A 19,178-nucleotide genomic window follows, 5' to 3' on the forward strand; every position below is an offset into this window, starting at 1 on the left:
AGTCCAAATTTCATTATCCAGCAGCAGGTACCAAGTAAGTTTGCTTGAAGGAATAAATCAATTTCCAAAAGAAATCTATTTTATGCTGAATGGCACTCGTATCATTTCCGGAAAGTGGAATATAATAACTACAGTTCTGTTCTACAGGGCAGTTAGTTAAGTGAAGGTCTCGGCCCTGTGCAGTGGCTCACGCCTGTAACCCCAGCACTTTGGGAGGCTGAGGCGGATGGATCACGAGGTCAGGAGTTTGAGACCAGTCCGGCCAACATGGTGAAACCCTGTTTCTACTAAAAATACAAAAATTAGCCAGGCGCTGTGACAGTCGCCTGTAATCCCAGCTACCCAGGAGGCTGAGGGAGGAGAATCGCTTGAACCTAAGAGGCAGAGGTTGCAGTGTGCCGAGATCGCGACATTGCACTCCAGCCTGGGGAACAAGAGCGAAACTCCGTCTAAAAAAAAAAAAAAAAAGTCAAGGTCTTACAAGAGCAGAAGATAGTAGAGATCGCTGCATTTCTGTCAACTACATCCTTTCTGCCACCCGTGCCTTACGTCCTGACAGAGCATACGCTCAGATGGTGTTTGCTAATTTGCCAAATGAATGAGATGGTACATTTCCTGCGGCAGCTTTGCCTGCCCAGAACGGTCCCCGGATTTTCTCCCTTGTAAGCAAGAAATTCGAGGAGGCCGCCGCAGCGCAACACAGCCCCCAAGGACCGCTTCTCAACCAGTCTAGGCCTCCCTTCCTGTCTCCGCCAAAAGGCTCCAGGCTCCTCCCCACTCTGGGAAGCAGCCCCAGCCCCCTCCAGGACCCAGACCCACAGTCCCAACGCCCACTGGCCCGCCAAGTTTCTTCCACCACACCACACCGGCGCCCCTCGGTAGAGCCACCGCCCTTCTGCAGAGTAACGGCCCGTGTTCCCGGGACAATCCCCACTTTTCCAAAAATAACCCCCTCGGCACCCGCCCCCTTGGCAGCTGCTGCCCGGGCGGTACCTGTGCTGTAGACCAAGCAGCCGGAAAGGATCAAGAGTAGCCGCACTGCCCCACCGCCCCCGACCCCCCAGCCCAAAGGCCCGGGACCAACTGCCGGCGAGACCGCCACTTTCATTCCTCCCGCCATGGTTGCCTCAAGCCACCGCCTCCTCACAGGCCTTACCCCAGCAACTAACCCTGAACTGGCAGCGCCAGCAGCCTATCCTCTGCGAGAACTGCCCCTACCAACCAATCGGATGGGCAGAGCTTCCAGCCCTCAAGAGCCTTACGAGTCCCGCCCCTTAGCAACTGAAGAGAGAGGGCGGTAAAAGAAGCTTTCAGCCTATTAAAAAATAGGTTCTCACCCTAGCAATGGCGACAGGAAGATCCCACCCCCTAACAACATGCTTCCGTCTTCAGTTTATTTACAACTGGTGTGATTGATGGTAAGGTTAACCAATAGGAAATCAGAATGGGAGAGTCCTCCTTGACCAAACTCGGTATTTCCATCGAAACTGAAGTTCCTTCGGTTTTCTTTCAGTTCCTTTTTATCACGACGTTTCTGTTAAGAGACGCCTACAATTGAGATGGCTTTATGAGTAGGGTCCTGACAGGACAATTTTTAAAATCGACTGACAAAGTGTGGTTCTCCAAAGTCCTAAAGGATTTAAAATAGAAGTCACAAAAAAGTGTGTATTGTCAATATTTTGTAAGCATAAACATTAGCTTTTAAAAATGTATTTATAGGTACTTTTTTTGGGAAGCAAAATGAATGTTAGAATTAAGAAAGATTTGTGAATAAGTAAACGCTTATATATGATTTAAAAAGAAAAAGGAAATTAAAAAAAAAAGATTTATTTGGCTGGGCGCGGTGTCTCAGGCCTGTAATCCCAGCACTTTGGGAGCCCAAGGCAGGTGGATCACCAGGTCAGGAGTTTGAGACCAGCCTGACCAACATAGTGAAACCCTGTCTCTATTAAAAATACAAAAATTAGCTGGGCATGATGGCACGTGCCTGTAGCCCTAGCTACTTAGGAGGCTGAGGCAGGAGAATCACTTGAACCTGGGAGGCAGAAGTTGTGGTGAGCTGAGATCGCACCACTGCACTCCAGCCTTGGCAACAGAGCAAGACTCTTGTCTTGGAAAAAAAAAAAGAAAGATTTATTTATTCCTCTTATCATCTCGTGAAACAAATATAATTCTATTTAAGAAGCCAAAGCTAAGACAGCCACAGGAACCTGCCCAAGATTTCATAGTTCATCTGGTTTGTGGTCCTAACCTAAATCCTACTGACTCCAAAGCCTGACCTAAATCCTACTGACTCCAATCCATATTTATATGGATTAACTGCTTCCCATTCAATGATTTAACACAATGAGGGCCCAGCAGAGAGCTACGTGTTCTGAAACTGTTAGTAGAAATTGAAACTTTTTTTTAAAGAGGATCTGATGGTGATGGGTAGGAAGACTACAAATGATAGAGCCAAGTGAATTGAGAAATTCAAGGAAGCGGGTATCTTCTGGAGAAGGTTCAAGTTTTCAAAACAAGAATTTAATTTTTTAAAAAATGTTTTTAGAGACAGGATCTCTCTCTCTGTCACCCAAGCTAGAGTGCAACAGCACCATCACAGCTCAGTGTAACCTTGAATTCCTGGGCTTAAACCATCCTCCCACCACAGCCTCCCAGATAGGTTGTACTACAGGGACTTTGTTTCATTGTTGTTGTTGCTGAGACAGGATCTCCTTGGGTCACCCAGCCTGGAGTGCAGTGGTGCAACCACAGCTCACTGCAGCCTTGAACTCCCAGGATCAAGCGATCCTCCCATCTCAATCTCCCAAATAGCTGGGACTACAGGTGTTGGCTGCTATGTCTGGCTTAATTTTTAAAAATTATTTTTTGTAGAGACATGATCTTGCTATGTTGCCCAGGCTGACCTCACACTCCTGGCCTCAAGTGATTCTCCCACCTTGGCCACCCAAATTGCTGAAATTACAGGTGTGAGCCACTGCACCTGGTCTAAAACAAGGACTTTTTTAAAAGTCAAAATGGGCCGGGTGCAATGGCTCACACATGTAATCACAACACTTTGGGAGGGTGAGGCAGGCGGATCACCTGAGGTCAGGAGTTCAAGACCAGCCTGGCCAACATGGCAAAATCTCATCCCTACTAAAAATACAAAAATTAGCCAGGTGTGATGGTGAGCACCTATAGTCCCAGCTACTCGGGAGGCTGAGGCAGGAGAATGGCTTGAATCCGGGAGGCAGAGGTTGCAGTGAGCCGAGATCCTGCCACTGCACTCCAGCCACCAGCCTTGATGACAGAGCGAGACGCCATCTCAAAAAAAAAAAAAAAAAAAAAAAAAGTCAAAATGGGCTGGGCGTGGTGGCTCAGCCCTATAATCTCAGCTCTTTTGGGAGGCTGAGGCCGGTGATCACTTGACTCCAGTAGTTTGAGGCCAGCCGGCCAACATGGCATAACCCCATCTCTACTAAAAATACAAAAATTAGCCTGGCATGGTGGTGGGTTCCTGTAATCCCAGCTACTCGTGAGTCTGAGGCAGAAGAATAGCTTGAACCCAGGAGGCGGAGGTTGCAGTGAGCCGAGATTGGGCCACTTCACTCCAGTCTGGGCAACAGAGCGAGCCTCTGTCTCAAAAAAAAAAAAAAAAAAAAGGTCAAAATGGGGCTGAGCTATGGGCAAGAGAAGAAATTTCATTCTAATAAGGAAAAGTCTAGGCCAACAGTGCTGGTATGCTCATCCTATGTTTCACACACACACTCCCTCAACTGACTTAGGGAAGTCAGCATCAATCACGTTGATGCTATTTACCCTCAATAAAATGACGTGAAAATGGCATTTTTTTTTTTTTAAGATGGAGTCTTGCTCTGTCGCCAGGCTGCAGTGCAGGGGCACAATCTCGGGTCACTGCAACCTCTGCCTCCTGGGTTCAAGTGATTCTTCTGCCTCAGCCTCCCGAGTAGCTGGGACCACAGGCACGTGCCACCATGCCTGGCTGTTTTTTTGTATTTTTAGTAGAGACGGGGTTTCACCATGTTGGCCAGGATGGGCTCGATCTCTTGACCTCGTGATCCACCCGCCTCGGCCTCCCAAAGTGCTGGGATTACAGGCATGAGCCACCGCGCCCGGCCGAAAATGGCATTTTAACTCTGTGGTTTTCCTTCCAAAAACCCATAACACCACTCTAATTATGAGAAAAATATTAGACAAATTCCAGCAAAGTCATCCTACAAAATACCTGACCAGTACTCCTGAAAGGTGTCAAAGTTATCAAAACATCATTATGGTTTTGTTTTATTTGTTTTTTGAGACAGAGTTTCGCTCTAGTTGCCCAGGCTGGAGTGCAATGGCGCAATCTCGGCTCACTGCAACCTCTGCCTTCCAGGGTCAAGCAATTGTCCTGCCTCAGCCTCCAAATAGCTGGGATTACAGGCACGTACACTACACTCAACTAATTTTGTATTTTTAGTAGAGTCGGGGTTTCTCCATGTTGGTCAGGCTGGTCTCAAACTCCCATCCTCAGGTGATCCACCTGCCTCAGCCTCCCAAAGTGCTAGGATTACAGGTGTGAGCCACCATACCCAGCCCATTATGTTTTTGAGAACTAAGCATAATATGGTGCTCTTGATGAGATCCTAGAACAGAAAAAAAATTAGTTTAAAAAACTAAGGAAATCTGAATACACTGTGGACTATAATTAATAATAATGTTTCAATACTGGTTCATTAATGGTGGCAAATGTACCATACTAATATCAGATAATAATTGGGGATATTGAATGTAGGGTGTATAGGAATTCACCATATTATCTTTTCAATTTTTCTGTACATGTAATGTTGTTTCTAAAAATAAAGTTGGCTAGGCCCAGTGGTTGACACCTGTGATCCCAGCACTTTAGGAGACGGAGGCCGAGGATGGCTTGAGCCCAGGAGTTCAAGACCAGCCTGGGCAACATAGTAGGACTTTGTCTCTACAAAAATACAAAAATTAGCTGAATGTAGTGGCACGCACCTATAATCCCACCTGCTCAGGAGGCTGAGATGCGAGGATCATTTGGGTCTGGGAGGTTGAGCCTTCAGTGAGCCATGATTGTGCCATCGCACTCCACCCTGGGTGACAGAGTGAGACCCTGTTGCTTAAAAAAAAAAAAGAATAAATAGGCCAGCCATGGTGGCTCACACCTGTAATTCCGATATCTTGGGAGGCCAGGGCAGGCGGATCACTTGAGCCTAGGAGTTTGAAACCAGCCTGGGCAACATAGCAAAACCTCATCTCTACAAAGAATACCAAAAAAAAAAAAAAAAAAATTAGCCGGGTGTGGTGGCATGCACCTGTGGTCCCAGCTACTTGGGAGGGTGACATGGGAGAATCATCTGAGCCTGGGAAGTCAAGACTGCAGTGAGCTGTGATTGCACCACTGTGCAGCCTGGGTGACAGAGTGAGACCCTATCTGAAAAATAAATAAATAAAATAAAAATAAAGTCTACTAATATATATGTATAGATATGTATGTGTATTTTTACGTGTAGGTATATATACACATATATAATCACATACTTCATTTTTTTTATCAGGCCCCATTCTTACCATTCAGAGCTTGCTCTTTGGTTTTCACTCAAGGCAAAACCAGGGGAACTAATTTGAGGTTTGGGAACTAATTTCAGAAGATCACTGACCACTGACTATTAAAATGTATAAATGAGGTGTATCATGATAAGACCGGCTGTCCAGAAACACATTACAACTTATCGAAATGAGTGCTGTCACTTCAAGATAGTCATTCAAGAAATGTTTAGCCTTGTTTTAATGAGGACACTGCTCAAAACACCAAGAATCTCCTTCAGAGTCTATAGCACACAATGCAATGAATATTCATTATCTGCAGGTGGATTGGATTTATGCAAATATCCAAAAGAACTCAGGCCAACACTGATGAGTAAATGGGGTGGGAAATCTGGATGATAAATGTGTTTCAAAATGTTTTACATTTTTGAAAGATAGTATGGTGCATATACAAAATATAAAGCAACAATCCCAATGGCATCTGGACAGTACCCAGTAATCAAACAAATTAATATTTCTGCAATGACATATATGACTGTTCATACTGTGATAAGTGAAAGATGAAGAAGTGAAAACTATAAAAAACCTTATGTAAGTTTAGGTGAGGTTTTGCCACAAAATAAATTCAGTTCATATTAGATTTTATTGTCAAATAAGTTATGAACAAGCCTCTGGTTTTTTTTTTTTTTTGTGACGGTGTTTCGCTCTTGTTACCCAGGCTGGAGTGCAATGGCGCGATCTCAGCTCACCGCAACCTCCGCCTCCTGGGTTCAGGCAATTCTCCTGCCTCAGCCTCCTGAGTAGCTGGGATTACAGGCACGTGCCACCGTGCCCAGCTAATTTTTTGTATTAGCAGAGACGGGGTTTCACCATGTTGACCAGGATGGTCTCGATCTCTTGACTTCATGATCCACCCACCTCGGCCTCCCAAAGTGCTGGGATTACAGGCTTGAGCCACCGTGCCCGGCCTGGTTTTCTTTTTCTTTTTTTTTTTTTTTGAGATGGAATTTTGCTCCTGTTGCCCAGGCTGGAATGCAATGGCACGATCTCGGCAATTCTCCTGCCTCAGCCTCCCGCGTAGCTGGGATTACAGGCACCCGCCACCACGCCAGTTAATTTTTGTTTTTTGGGTTCTTTTTTCCTTCTTTCTTTTTTTTTTTTTTTTTTTTGAGATGGAGTCTCACTCTGTCATCCAGGCTGGAGTGTAATGGTGCAATCTTGGCTCAATGCAACTTCTGCCTCCCAAGTTCAAGTGAATATCGTGCCTCGGCCTCCCAAGGAGCTGGGATTACAGGCCTGCGCCACCATGCCTGGCTAATTTTGTATTTTTAATAGAGATAGGGTTTTGCTGTGTTGGTCAGGCTTTTCTTGAACTCCTAACCTGGTGATCCATCTACCTTGGCCTCCCAAAGTGCTAGAATTAAGGGTGTGAGTCATTGCACCCGGCCAAGCTTTTGGTTTTCATAATTTTTTTGAATTTAGGAATTGTAGATAAAGGATTTTCAGACCATGAATGTTTAATGAGGGCAATTCCAGAGTTTTGAGAAGGAACACTCCATTCCACATACACAGTCACCCAAGCTAGGAACCTGATAGTCACCATAAACCCTCATTCTCTTCCCTCAACCCCTCAGCCAATCAATCAAATTCTGTCTATCATATTTTCTTTTCTTTTTTCTTTTTTGAGATGGGGTCTCACTGTGTCACCCAGGCTGGAGTGCAGTGGCACAATATCGGCTCACTGCAACCTCCCCACCGGGGTTCAAGCGATTCTCCTGCCTCAGCCTCCTGAGTAGCTGGGACTACAGGTGCACACCACCATGCCCAGCTAATTTTTATATTTTTAGGAGAGACGGGGTTTCACCATGTTGGCCAGGATGGTCTTGATCTCTTGACTTCATGATTCACCCGCCTTGGCCTCCCAAAGTGCTGGGATTACAGGTGTGACCCACCGCACCCGGCCTGATCATATTTTCCATCTTTTGAATATGTTCTTTCTCCCCATGCCAGTGCCTTGCCATCTCTCAGTTGAGAGAGTCCTTTAGTTTTTTTCAAGCTGACCTTCCGTTTTTGCAGCCGTAAATCCTTTCTCCACTTTGTTTCTAAGTGCAGATATGACCATGCCATGAGCCTTTATGTTTTCAGTCTTTACAGTTCCAGTAATACCACAGGATGAAGTCCAACATCCTTAGTATGATCTAAAACTCAGATGCAAAGACAAATAACTATAATAATGTTATTCATCCGGGCACGATGGCTCACTTCTGTAATGCCAGCACTTTGGGAGGCTGTGGAGGGCAGATCACAAGGTCAGGAGTTCAAGACCAGCCTGACCAATTGGTGAAACCCCATCTCTAAAATACAAAAATACAAAAAATAGCCAGGCATGGTGGTGCGCGCCTGTATTCCCAGCTACTCAGGAGGCTAAGGCAGACAAATCGCTTGAACATGGAAGGCAGTTGCAGTGAACTGAGATCATGCCACTGCACTCCAGCCTGGGCAACAAAGCAAGACTTCATCTTAAAAAAAAAAATGTTATTCAACATCTGTTACCAATCTGTAATGAAACAATTTTAGAAATTAAGTGTAAGCATTTAGAAAGTTCTATAGGAATTTGACAGAGAAATTTTATATATATTGAATCTAACAAAATGGTAGTTTGTTTTGTTTTTTGAATAACTCACATTTAGTGCATTCTATAAAAGTAGTGGACAATAATAGATGTTTTAAAAATTCTTCCTTAACCATATTTTGAGAAGCACTGGTCCATAATATTTGTAATGTAATGGCCTTGTACACCTCCCTAGGCTCATTTCTAATCACCACCCACCACCCAGCAATAATGAGCAACTTTTTATAGTTTCTGAAACATACCACTCTGTTTCATACTTTCATGGAAATGCACTTTCTGGCCTCTCTGACTTGATTTCCCTTCCTCCTGGAATTTTTTTTTTTGGGGGGGGTGGGGGATGGAGTTTTCCTCTTGTTGCCCAGGCTGGAGTGTAATGGTGCGATCTTGGCTCACCACAACCTCCACCTCCCGGGTTTAACCAATTCTCCCGCCTCAGCCTCCTGAGTAGCTGGGATTACAGGCATGCACCATCACAGGACTAATTTTGTATTTTTAGTAGAGACAGAGTTCTCCATGCTGGTCAGGCTGATCTCAAACTCCTGACCTCAGGTGATCCGCCTGCCTTGGCCTCCCAAAGTGCTGTGATTACAGGTGTGAGCCACCGCCCTTGCCACTCCTGGAAATCTCCTACTGACTGCATCATCACCTCCTTTGGATACCTGTCTAAACTAAGGCCCCTCACAACTCCAAGCAGAACAGATCACTCACCCTCATATACTTCTGTCATTGTTTGTACCCTATTATTGCACTATGTTGTAATTATTTGTTTATAGGTTTATTTCCCCTATTAGTCTGTGAGTTCCTTATAGGCAGTGGTTACAATTGTCTGTTTTTCAGGAGGGAAACATTTCTTTTTCTTTTTTTGAGACAGTGTCTCGCTCTGTCGCCAGGCTGGAGTGCAGTGGCATGATCTAGGCTCACTGCAACCTCTGCCTCCAGGTTTCAAGCGATTCCCCTGCCTCAGCCTCCTGAGTAGCTGGGACTACAGGCGTGCACCACCATGCCCGACTAATTTTTTGTATTTTAGTAGAGACAGGGTTTGGAGTGAAACACTTGTTGTAAAATAACTAACCTGAAGGACGACATTCCTTAGATGACAAATTCTGGCATGTTTCTGAAAGAGGAAAAAAGGGATCAATACTTTACATTTACATTTTTCTATTACCAGCAAGGGTTTCAGCCTACTACCTTTAGCATCTGAGTGTGAATTAATTTACTAGAATGGCGGACATTTTAGAAGGCCAAGGAGCCAGACTTATGGGACTCACTGGAAACTTTACAGGGGAAAGAGATATGGAAAAAAATGTCTCCACTTAAACAGTTTTGCCCAGGTTCAGCCCCTTTGGGAGTAAAATCTGTGTCACCTGCTGCCCTCTCAAAGTTGTGCAGCCCTGTGAATAGCATCAATTCATTCATTTCAGACAGTCCACCAGATACCAGGTTTATCCTGGAGAGGTCCTGGGTTTCAGTTGAAACAAGCAACTATAATTGGAAATGCGTACAAAGAGCAATGAGGAGGCCACCGAGGCAGGGGGAGAAATTAATTCTGCCTGGAGGAGTGGAAGGGGTCCAGGAAGGAGAGGTTTGAGCCAAACCTTGCTGAGTGAGTCGGATCTGGCCCAATGGAAACGCTGGGGGAGGAGTGAGCAGAGCAATCTGCTAGATGAAAATCTACACGTGCGTAGGGACGACAGTCTCCGCACTCCTCTTCCACCCACTTTCCTCCCTTTCCTCGCAATCGTTTCCCCTTTTCTTGGAAAACTAGGACTGAGGATACAGTTTCCCTTCACGGAGGAGACCAGTATAGATAAAGGGAATATTAATCCTTTTTATCACGAGATCAGTTGCTCTGCTCTGAACCTTTGAGAGCACTGGGGATGGGGGGAGCAGGTGAGTCAGGCAAAGAAGTGGTCTAGAGTGAGCAAAGGGGACACAGGGGAGAGAACAGGGCCCATGCAGGAAACAAATGAAAATGTTTGTATTTGTCCCCACTCCCTTTTTGTCACCACTCCCCCCTCCACACACACAAACACACACCTGTCTCTCTATTTTTCCACAGTTTCCCATGGTCTCTTTGTCTTTGCCTCTCTTTGCTAAAGGCTGGAAATTCCTTGTTCTCAACGGAAGGGAGTAGGAGGGGAGTTGGGGGTGGCAGGAGTGGGCGGGAAGAACAGACATCTCGGCAGCTCAAGCTGCGGGCTGCGGGGGCGCTCTGGGCCTCCGGCGGGCCCTAACAAGTCAACGATTTTTTAAATAGGGGCTCAGATACAAACCTAGAGAGAGACAGGGACACAGATATACAAGTGGATGTAAAGAAACATATAAATACATAATCTCGGGTAGAGAGACACAAACCGGCAGTAGTGTCTTAAATGTGTTTAGCATTCTACAATTTAGAGTTTTCCTATACATTCTCTCATCCGAATCTCACGACAATCTTGAGAAACAAGGACACAAAGACACTAACACCCAGTAGTTTCACTCTCACACACTGGTTCGCACTCGGACCCCCGCTGGCTCCCCTAGGGGAGTGGGCAGGCCGGTTCTGCGGGATTTCTCTCCCTTCGTCCCTCTCTGGCCCAGCACCCCACCCCCACTCCCGCCAGGACCCGGGAGTGGAGGGGTCAAAATCGGCTCCTCCCTCCTCCTCTTTCCTGGACCTGGACCTGGACCTGGACCTGGACCTGGACCCAGGCGCCCGACGCCCAGTAGGTTGTCGCCCACGTGATTCACGCCCTACTCCGCCCCCTCCTTGGGCGGGCATCTCCCTCCAGATCCCAAGGCTCAGCGCCGCCCCAAGGGGGCCGCGGTGGGAGGGAGGGGGGCGCCTCGAGCAGAGGCTGCGTGGGCGGAGGATGTGCGTCACGGGGAGCGTGGGCCGGGGGAGGGAGGGGGCACGTGGAAACCCGGGGCCAGCGGCTGGCAGCCCGGGATCCAAAATAACCTGAGGGGGGAGTGGGGGAGGGGGCGCCCACACCCCGGACTGGGTAGGCAGTGTCCCCAAGGGGAGCCCGTCTAGCCGCGCCCTCCAGTTGCGGGACAGGGGATTGGGAGACCGGAGTCTGCTCGTTCCCACCACCCCCACTGTGTTTGGCGCTTAATGGGATGGAGAAGAGGACCTGAGCAACTGAGATCCCCTCCACCAATAACGCGCTCCTTCTCCCCGATCCCCACAAGGCGGAAAGGTCTCCTCGCGAGGCCGGAATGTAGAACCAGCCCGGCCTACAGCCCCCACGCCCCGCCGGGTCCCCGCAGCTCAGAAGTGCGGACGGCGGGGCGGGGCTGAGGTTTCGGACTAGGAGGAACCTCGCCTGTGGCTAGTCCACTGGCTTCCCTCTGTCCCCCACCTCCCCCATTTCCCTGGGACTTAGAGCCGGGCCCTAAGAGCCCCCGCCTCCTCCTACAGCCCTCCCAGCCGTGGGCGGGAGTGCAATACGAACCAGATGGGGCTAGGAGAAACCAAAGGGGGAGACACTGGTGGGTTGCAGAGTGGGGGCTGAGCTCCTTGAAGGAGCTCCTCCCTCCAGCTCCGCCGTAGGAAGTCACGTCGGAGGCTACCCGACCTCTTACTCATCTTCCACTAAACTCTCGGGCGAGGTCCCCTAATAGACGGCCCCAGGAAGGGTATCGTCTTTGTCACAATCTTGCCACACAAAATTCCCAAGCAAGGCCTCATTCTCAGCAAACAGCGGACAAGTAGAGGAAGGCGGGGTTCCACCCCCGAATCCCTGCCTGACCTACGCGCTGACAAAACCCGACGCGTTTAATCAACTCGCGCACCTAAGTGGTGGCGAGCAGCATAACCCTCCCATCCCTGTTTCCTAAACTTTCCAGATTAGCATGGAGGCCTGGGTTTCTGAGAGCGCACTCCTCAGATTACTCCACTGGGGGCTAGGGAGGGGCGCAGGGATATCTAGGGGATCCCTGCAGAGCCCCACGCTCTCAGGCCCGCCTTAAGTGCACACCCTGTGGGAGTCAGATGCACGCACAGGAGGAGCCGCACACCCCGGCCTTCGCCAACTTTTCCCGGCTTCTAGCATTCACACGTCCAGCACCGCAAGGCCTGAGTGTGAGCAGTGGGCGTCCGCGTAGTTGTTTAGGCGCGTGTGCACGTCCGTGCGCTTCTGTGTCTGTGTGTACTTGTGCGTGGTTGTGAAACTCCGCTCTCAGCTCGGAGGGGTGGGGGAGAGTAGGAATGTCGCCGGCGGGGCGCTCACGTGGGTACGTGGGCTCAAGAGGGCCGGCTGCGCATCCGGCGTGGGCGGCACTGAGCGACCTCGCCCCGCCTGCTGGGTCCCCAAGCCCGTCCTCCACAGCCGGGCCTCGGTCACCTCGGTCCCTAACTCCGCGCCCGGGCTCTGAGTCCCCGCCCCCGCCTCCTGCTCCACACCCCCTCCCCCCAGTCTCCGCCTCTCCCAGTCTGTAAGCCGCGGTCTCAGCGGCCGAGAGGCCCCGGCGCCCGCCCCCCGGCCCCCGCCCCCACCCCCACCCCCGCCCCCGGCTCTGCCCACGCCCTCCGCCCGCCAGCCCGGCAGCCAGCGCAGAGCCGGGCCTCGCTCCCCGTGCGTCCTGCGGGGGCGGAGGCGCGGAGAGGCGGCAAGCGCAGCCGGGGAGGTTGGGGGGGGCAGAGGCACAGACAGAGGCTCGGAGGCTCGAAGAGAGAAGACGTGGAGGGAGGGACAGAGCCTGGACAGCGGTGGACACGGCATCTTGCGCGGGGAGGAGCGTAACGCGCAGCAGGCGCCGAGCGCCGGGCACCGAGAAGGGCAGCTCGGGTGGTCTCCGGCAGTCCATGCACAGAGCGCCTTCCCCCACAGCCGAGCAGCCGCCGGGCGGAGGGGACAGCGCCCGCCGGACCCTGCAGCCCAGACTCAAGTTAGTGGGCAAAGGGAGGCAGAGGGGAATGGAGATGGGTGGAGCTGGACTTGGGAATGGGGTCCAGAGGGCGGAGGTCGAGGGGAGGATGTGGGGAAGCGGGACGGGGGTGGGGGGTGGAGACTGATGGAAAAGGGGGTGCGTCTTCGAATTAGGGGGCCCTGGGAGCAAGCAAGCTTCTGATGAAGCGGGATATGAAAGAGTAGTACCTAATTCTCCATTCCCGGTTTACTCTGTGGGCTGGATATGGCATAAGTGCCCCCTGCAAAGAATGTGGGAGCCCCCAAGCACCAGGGGATGCCCTGGAGCTTGAGCTGGCATCAGTGCGGAAGGTAGGGGGACGCTCAGCTGCCTCAGTCCGTCGCTGGCACGGCGCGCGGGCCCCCCGGGGTCCAGGAGAAGCCAGTGCCTTTGAGTTAAGCGGGAGGGGGGAAGGGGGTTACGAGGGAGGCCTTAAGCGTTCCTTCCCCTATCTGTCCCTTTATTCACAGAGTGGGGAGGGGCGTTTCAATGTGCAGCCCCTTCATCAAGAGGCCTTGAGCCGCTCCCCCACTCCACTTGAAGATGCGGGTGGAATATAAGAGAGAGGAGAGTAGGCGGGAGCCTCTGGGCGGTTTTCGCCCACAGACGCTACCACTGTGGGAGTGTGTGTGGGCGGAACGGCCCCGGAGCAGAACAATTGCGCCCCTCCCCTGCCGCGGCCCCTGAGCTGAAAGAACAGGCCCACTGAGAAAGTGGCGAGTGTCAGTGCTAGGAGAGGGGCCGCTGAGGAGCACTGGTCAGCCTGGAAGGGTGGAGAGGTCCTAGCAGGAGAGAGGAAGCCTGCGTAAAGAATGCTTAATCCGGCCAGGCATGATGGTTTACGCCTGTAATCCCAGCACTTTGGGAGGCCGAGGCAGTTGGATCACGAGGTCAGGGAGTTCGAGACCAACCTGACCAACATGGAGAAACCCTGTCCCTACTAAAACTACAAAAATTAGCCGGGCGTAGTGGTGCGCGCCTGTAATCCCAGCTACTCAGGAGGCTGAGGCAGGAGAATCGCTTGAACCCGGGAGACGGAGGTTGCAGTAAGCCGAGATCGGGCCACTGCACTCCAGCTTGGGCGACAGAGCGAGACTCCGGCCCACCACCCACCCCCTCCAAAAAAATGAAGAAAAAAGAAAAAGAATGCTTAACCTCTGGGAAAAGCTGCGCAAGGAGCAAGGCACCACCTGGCTCACTGAGTGGGAAAGCCAGGGAAGGTGCCACACCCTCACTCTCAGCCACCTGGTGCTGTGGCCCCTCCACGGGAAGTGAAGCTGACCAGCTGCAGTGTCCCCCAGGGTCCACTGTGGGAGAGACAGGGTCCTACATTCACATTAGTATGGGTGACTTCACTTTCATTAGCGTTGAGACTGCCGGGTGTTTAGAGTGGAAGGTGAGGGTGTGTTTTGGGGGAGAGGGAGGGCCAGCCATCCCAGGTTGGTGCTGGTCAGATCTTGCCCCAGAAAGATAAAAGCCGAAGTTGGGGTTGTAAAGAGACTTGCACTCCTGCAGACGGGCACTGGCTTTTGGTGCTTCAGGCTAGTCTAGGACGGCCCCGGCTTGTCCATGCCTCTGAGCAGTGCCTGATTTTCAGGGTCTGTACTCAGACCTGGGTACTGGGCAGGAGAGCAACCAAATGAGGGAGGGGAAGAAAAGCAGGCAGAAAAGAGGGAACAATTGTTAGTGTGGGTGGGTACCCAGTAGGGGGACTTGCACCGACTGCCTCTCTCTTGTGCCCCTCCTTCTCAGGCCCAGTGCCCGAGCCATGGCACTGCCTCGGACGCTGGGGGAGCTGCAGCTGTACCGGGTCCTGCAGCGCGCCAACCTCCTTTCCTACTATGAGACCTTCATCCAGCAGGGAGGGGACGACGTGCAGCAGCTGTGTGAGGCGGGTGAGGAGGAGTTTCTGGAGATCATGGCACTTGTGGGCATGGCCACCAAGCCCCTCCATGTCCGACGCCTGCAGAAGGCACTGAGAGAATGGGCCACCAATCCAGGGCTCTTCAGTCAACCAGTGCCTGCTGTTCCCGTCTCCAGCATCCCGCTCTTCAAGATCTCTGAGACCGCGGGTACCCGGAAAGGGAGCATGAGCAATGGGCATGGCAGCCCAGGGGAAAAGGCAGGCAGTGCCCGCAGTTTTAGTCCCAAGAGCCCCCTTGAACTTGGAGAGAAGCTATCACCACTGCCTGGGGGACCAGGGGCAGGGGACCCCCGGATCTGGCCAGGCCGGAGCACTCCAGAATCGGACGTTGGGGCAGGAGGAGAAGAGGAGGCTGGCTCGCCCCCCTTCTCCCCCCCTGCAGGGGGAGGAGTCCCTGAGGGGACTGGGGCTGGGGGGCTGGCAGCAGGTGGGACTGGGGGTGGTCCAGACCGACTGGAGCCAGAGATGGTACGCATGGTGGTGGAAAGTGTGGAGAGGATCTTCCGGAGCTTCCCAAGGGGGGATGCTGGGGAGGTCACATCCTTGCTAAAGCTGAATAAGAAGCTGGCACGGAGCGTGGGGCACATCTTTGAGATGGATGATAATGACAGCCAGAAGGAAGAGGAGATCCGCAAATACAGCATCATCTATGGCCGTTTCGACTCTAAGCGGCGGGAGGGCAAGCAGCTCAGCCTGCACGAGGTAAGAACCCCCAGGCCTCCTAGGATTGCCCTTGACTCCTGGGCCTCTAGCTGCTTACCTCTGCGAGTTTCTCAGGTCTCCAAATCTCTTTCATTGCCCCTTGACCAGGACCCCAGGCCCTGACCCCCTCCCCCACAAGCCCCCATCCAGGGGCCGCAATGCTCCCATCCTCAGCTGAGGAGGACGCAAAGATACAGGCAGCACTCGGCTGTTGTCAGTTCCATGTCACTCAGGACCCCACAGGAGTAGTGGAGGCTCCGGGCATTCCTAGGAAGCTGTGGGTGCTGACCTCTGTCTTCTTTCTTCAGAAAGCTCCTGTGTAGTGTCAAAACCAAAGCAAGCATCCGATGGATGGGCCTCATTTGTCCAATGGTGAAGGGGTGCAAGGAGGTCTGGTGAGGCAGCGGGGGAGTTCCAATTCTGACTCCTGGCTGCCCTCTCTCCACAGCTCACCATCAACGAGGCTGCTGCCCAGTTCTGCATGAGGGACAACACGCTCTTATTGCGGAGAGTGGAGCTCTTCTCTTTGTCCCGCCAAGTAGCCCGAGAGAGCACCTACTTGTCCTCCTTGAAAGGCTCCAGGTGAGACCCCGTTCCCCAGGTCCTTCCTGGACTGGAATCCCACCATGGAGTTAGATCATGTCAAACCTTCAGCTCAGGCAGCTCTAGGCTTGCTTCCGCCCCACCTGCATGTCCTGCTTTTGGCTAAGTCAGCTTGTCTCAGATCTGGTCTCTCCTTCCATCCATGTTGGGTCCCCCAACCCCCTACAGCAATAGCGCCTGAGCTATACAGTCCTTCTCTGCCAATTTATTGGCAAAGGTTTTAAATAACACATGCCTCTAGCCAGGTTCTGGGCTCTGCCCATCGCGTGGCCCTCCCCAGCCTCACCTGCTTTATTCTTATTCATCTTTTCAGGCTCCACCCTGAAGAACTGGGAGGCCCTCCACTGAAGAAGCTGAAACAAGAGGTGTGTTTTCTGGGTTGCATGCAGGGGCGTCAGGCAGCCTTCCCCAATCCCCTCCCTTGCCAGGTCTTCATTTCCCCATTTTGGGCATCCACAGGTTGGAGAACAGAGTCACCCTGAAATCCAGCAGCCTCCCCCAGGCCCTGAGTCCTATGCACCCCCATACCGCCCCAGCCTGGAGGAGGACAGTGCCAGCCTGTCTGGGGAGAGTCTGGATGGACACTTGCAGGGTGAGTGTGCCTCAGAACACTTTTCTCTTCATTGAGGGTGGGGGAGTGGGGGAGGGGGTGGGGGGGAGGAGTGAGCCAGCAGGCAATGCCTGGAACAGGGCTGGGAGGCCTGGCTGGAGGGGGGCAGAAGGGCCTGTGGGCTGGCTGTGTGGTTGAGGGTGGGGGTTCCACTGGCTGCAGCCCCTTACCTGACCAGTGCCCATGCCCACAGCTGTGGGGTCATGCCCAAGGCTGACGCCGCCCCCTGCTGACCTGCCTCTGGCATTGCCAGCCCATGGGCTATGGAGCCGCCACATCCTGCAGCAGACACTGATGGACGAGGGGCTGCGGCTCGCCCGCCTCGTCTCCCACGATCGCGTGGGCCGCCTCAGCCCCTGTGTGCCTGCGAAGCCACCTCTCGCAGGTGAGGCAGCCAGCAGTGCTGTCCCCAAGCACCCAGGCCCCACACAGCAATTCTGGTGTCCTGGGGCCAGGTGGGAGGAAGAGGTATAAAGTCGTTAGAGAGGGCAGTAGGAGGGCCGGGCTACAGCCAGCCAGGCCTTGGGGTGCAGAGAGGCAGACCCTGCTGGGCTGCTTCCACCACGGAAAGTCTGGTCCTAGTGGAGATCTGTGAAAGGGGAACTGGGGAGTAGGGGACAGAGAAAAGAAGATGAAGGAGCAGGAAGGAGGAACGTCAATAAGGGAAGCTCAAATGGCACTTCCACCAACCCAGGAGCCAGGAGCGGGCTAGGAGTTGCAGGGATGGGTTTGCCCAGCTTGGAAGCAGAGGAGCCCAAAGCGGGGATGCTTTGTGTGTGGAAGGGGGAAGAAGGAGTGGGCCGGCAGAGGGCCGGGCAGCCGCTGGGCTGAGAGTGACGCAGCAGACAAAGCCACCAACCCTGGCTTGGTATTTTTAAACTGTGCGTGGGTGGGAAGTGGGGGCGGGGACTGAAAGGGGGGCTCTTCTTGAGGGAGGAGCCGGGAGGCTGGTTTCCTGCGCTCCCCCTGATTTGGCTACCAAAAAAAACTTGGGGGGTCATGGTAGGGTGGGTGGGGACTGGGAGGGGGCCAGGGATGAGTGGGGGTGGCAGAGCTTGGGAAGTGGGGGAGGGGAGAGGTCAGAGCCAAACCACCCCCGCAGCTCCTGACAGAACCAGAAATTCCAGCACCACGGAGGAGGCGGGGAGAGACAGAGAAAGAGAGAGACACAGACAGAGACAGAGCTACACAGAGCCAGAGAGGGGAGGGGGCTCCCACACTCGGGAATGGAACCCACTGTACACATGCAGTGGGAAGGAGACAGTAATTCAGTAAACCAAGCCCATCTTCACAGCTTTCTTTGCCCTGCATCTGTTCCCAACCACCTCTGTCTGCAGCCAGTCAGCCCGCAGACTCCTAACTGCCCCCCTTTCCCTGCAGAGTTCGAGGAAGGGCTGCTGGACCGCTGTCCTGCCCCAGGACCCCATCCTGCGCTGGTGGAGGGTCGCAGGAGCAGCGTGAAAGTGGAGGCTGAGGCCAGCCGGCAGTGAGGGGTGCACTGGTGTTTTCAGACACAGGACCCCAGACTTCTGGCTCACACAGACCCCCACGCTCTCCATCCCCGGAATCTAGTCACAACCCTGGATCCTTCCGCTGCCCTTCTCCTGCCTCCCCACCTGCTCCATGGGCATAGACTGTGGGGCTTCAAGCAATAACAAGCAGGGGCCTGGAGAGAGGACACAAGGAGGGTGCGTGGTGCCCTCACCCCTGCCCAAAGTGAGGGGGCAAGGACTCTGCCTCCAGGGCATCTGGGGTTCTCCCCTCCCTCATACAACACACTCCCATTCTCTTTAGGTTTGCACCAGTGGTGTGAGCAGTTGGACTCAGTTTGGACAAGGGGGAGAGGGGGACTTCCCTGGGAAGGTCCAGCAGCTAAAAGTGGCAACATTTGCCCCCAGAACTGGGGGCCTGGGAACAGTGGACCTGCTCCTTCTCCCCTCTCCTTCCCCATTTTTGTGCTTCTGGTTTGTTTCTTTAATTTAACAAGTGCTGCAGTTTGCCCTCCCATTCCCATCTCTCCCCCAAGTCCTTAGCAATTTCTTCCCTCCTGCCCTATGTGGGGGCGGTGGGTGTGGGATCCCTTCACTGGCCCCCTCGGGAGGCCTGGGTTGGACTCAGGGTCTCCTCCAGCTGGGGGCTGGACCACAGCACCTATCTGAGCAGTTAGAGTATCTTTCTTTTCAGATTGTGTACAGTAGATTATTTATTTTGTTATTTTGGAATAAAATTTATTTTATGGCTTAGGATTTATGACCCCT

At 52.5% G+C, this 19,178-nt stretch overlaps 2 protein-coding genes across 7 annotated transcripts in view; one reads left to right on the plus strand and one right to left on the minus strand.

Annotated features, from left to right (window-relative positions):
* NEMP1 (nuclear envelope integral membrane protein 1) overlaps positions 1-1,356 on the minus strand; it is a 30,411-nt gene extending 29,055 nt beyond the window's left edge. For 3 of the 5 annotated variants that reach the window (XM_012469696.2, XM_012469695.2, XM_012469698.2), the window contains exon 1: positions 994-1,121. In XM_012469696.2, coding sequence (XP_012325119.1) covers positions 994-1,120 — 127 coding nt within the window. In that variant the 5' untranslated portion in view covers position 1,121. Of the gene's footprint in view, positions 1-993; positions 1,133-1,337 lie in introns of those variants that run through there. The other 2 variants (XM_012469697.2, XM_064377254.1) reach the window with 2 other exon arrangements.
* Positions 1,357-13,189: 11,833 nt separating this feature from the next.
* Positions 13,190-19,166, plus strand: NAB2 (NGFI-A binding protein 2). 2 transcript variants are annotated; one of them, XR_001110184.2, is made up of 8 exons: positions 13,190-13,392; positions 14,834-15,707; positions 16,156-16,289; positions 16,624-16,675; positions 16,770-16,902; positions 17,114-17,305; positions 18,301-18,608; positions 18,715-19,166. XR_001110184.2 is itself a non-coding variant. In XM_012469700.1 (7 exons), the coding sequence occupies exons 1-7, from the start codon at positions 13,358-13,360 to the stop codon at positions 18,408-18,410; spliced, it is 1,530 nt and encodes a 509-aa protein (XP_012325123.1). In that variant the 5' UTR covers positions 13,190-13,357; the 3' UTR covers positions 18,411-19,166. The 2 variants fall into 2 exon arrangements, 1 of the variants encoding a protein (XP_012325123.1); XM_012469700.1 differs by having other exon boundaries at positions 18,301-19,166.
* The last annotated feature ends 12 nt before the right edge of the window (positions 19,167-19,178 follow it).

Source organism: Aotus nancymaae, unplaced genomic scaffold (genome assembly GCF_030222135.1).
Source record: "Aotus nancymaae isolate 86718 unplaced genomic scaffold, 86718_ANA_hifiasm-v0.15.2.pri h1tg000016l, whole genome shotgun sequence".
Taxonomy (NCBI): Eukaryota; Metazoa; Chordata; class Mammalia; order Primates; family Aotidae; genus Aotus; species Aotus nancymaae.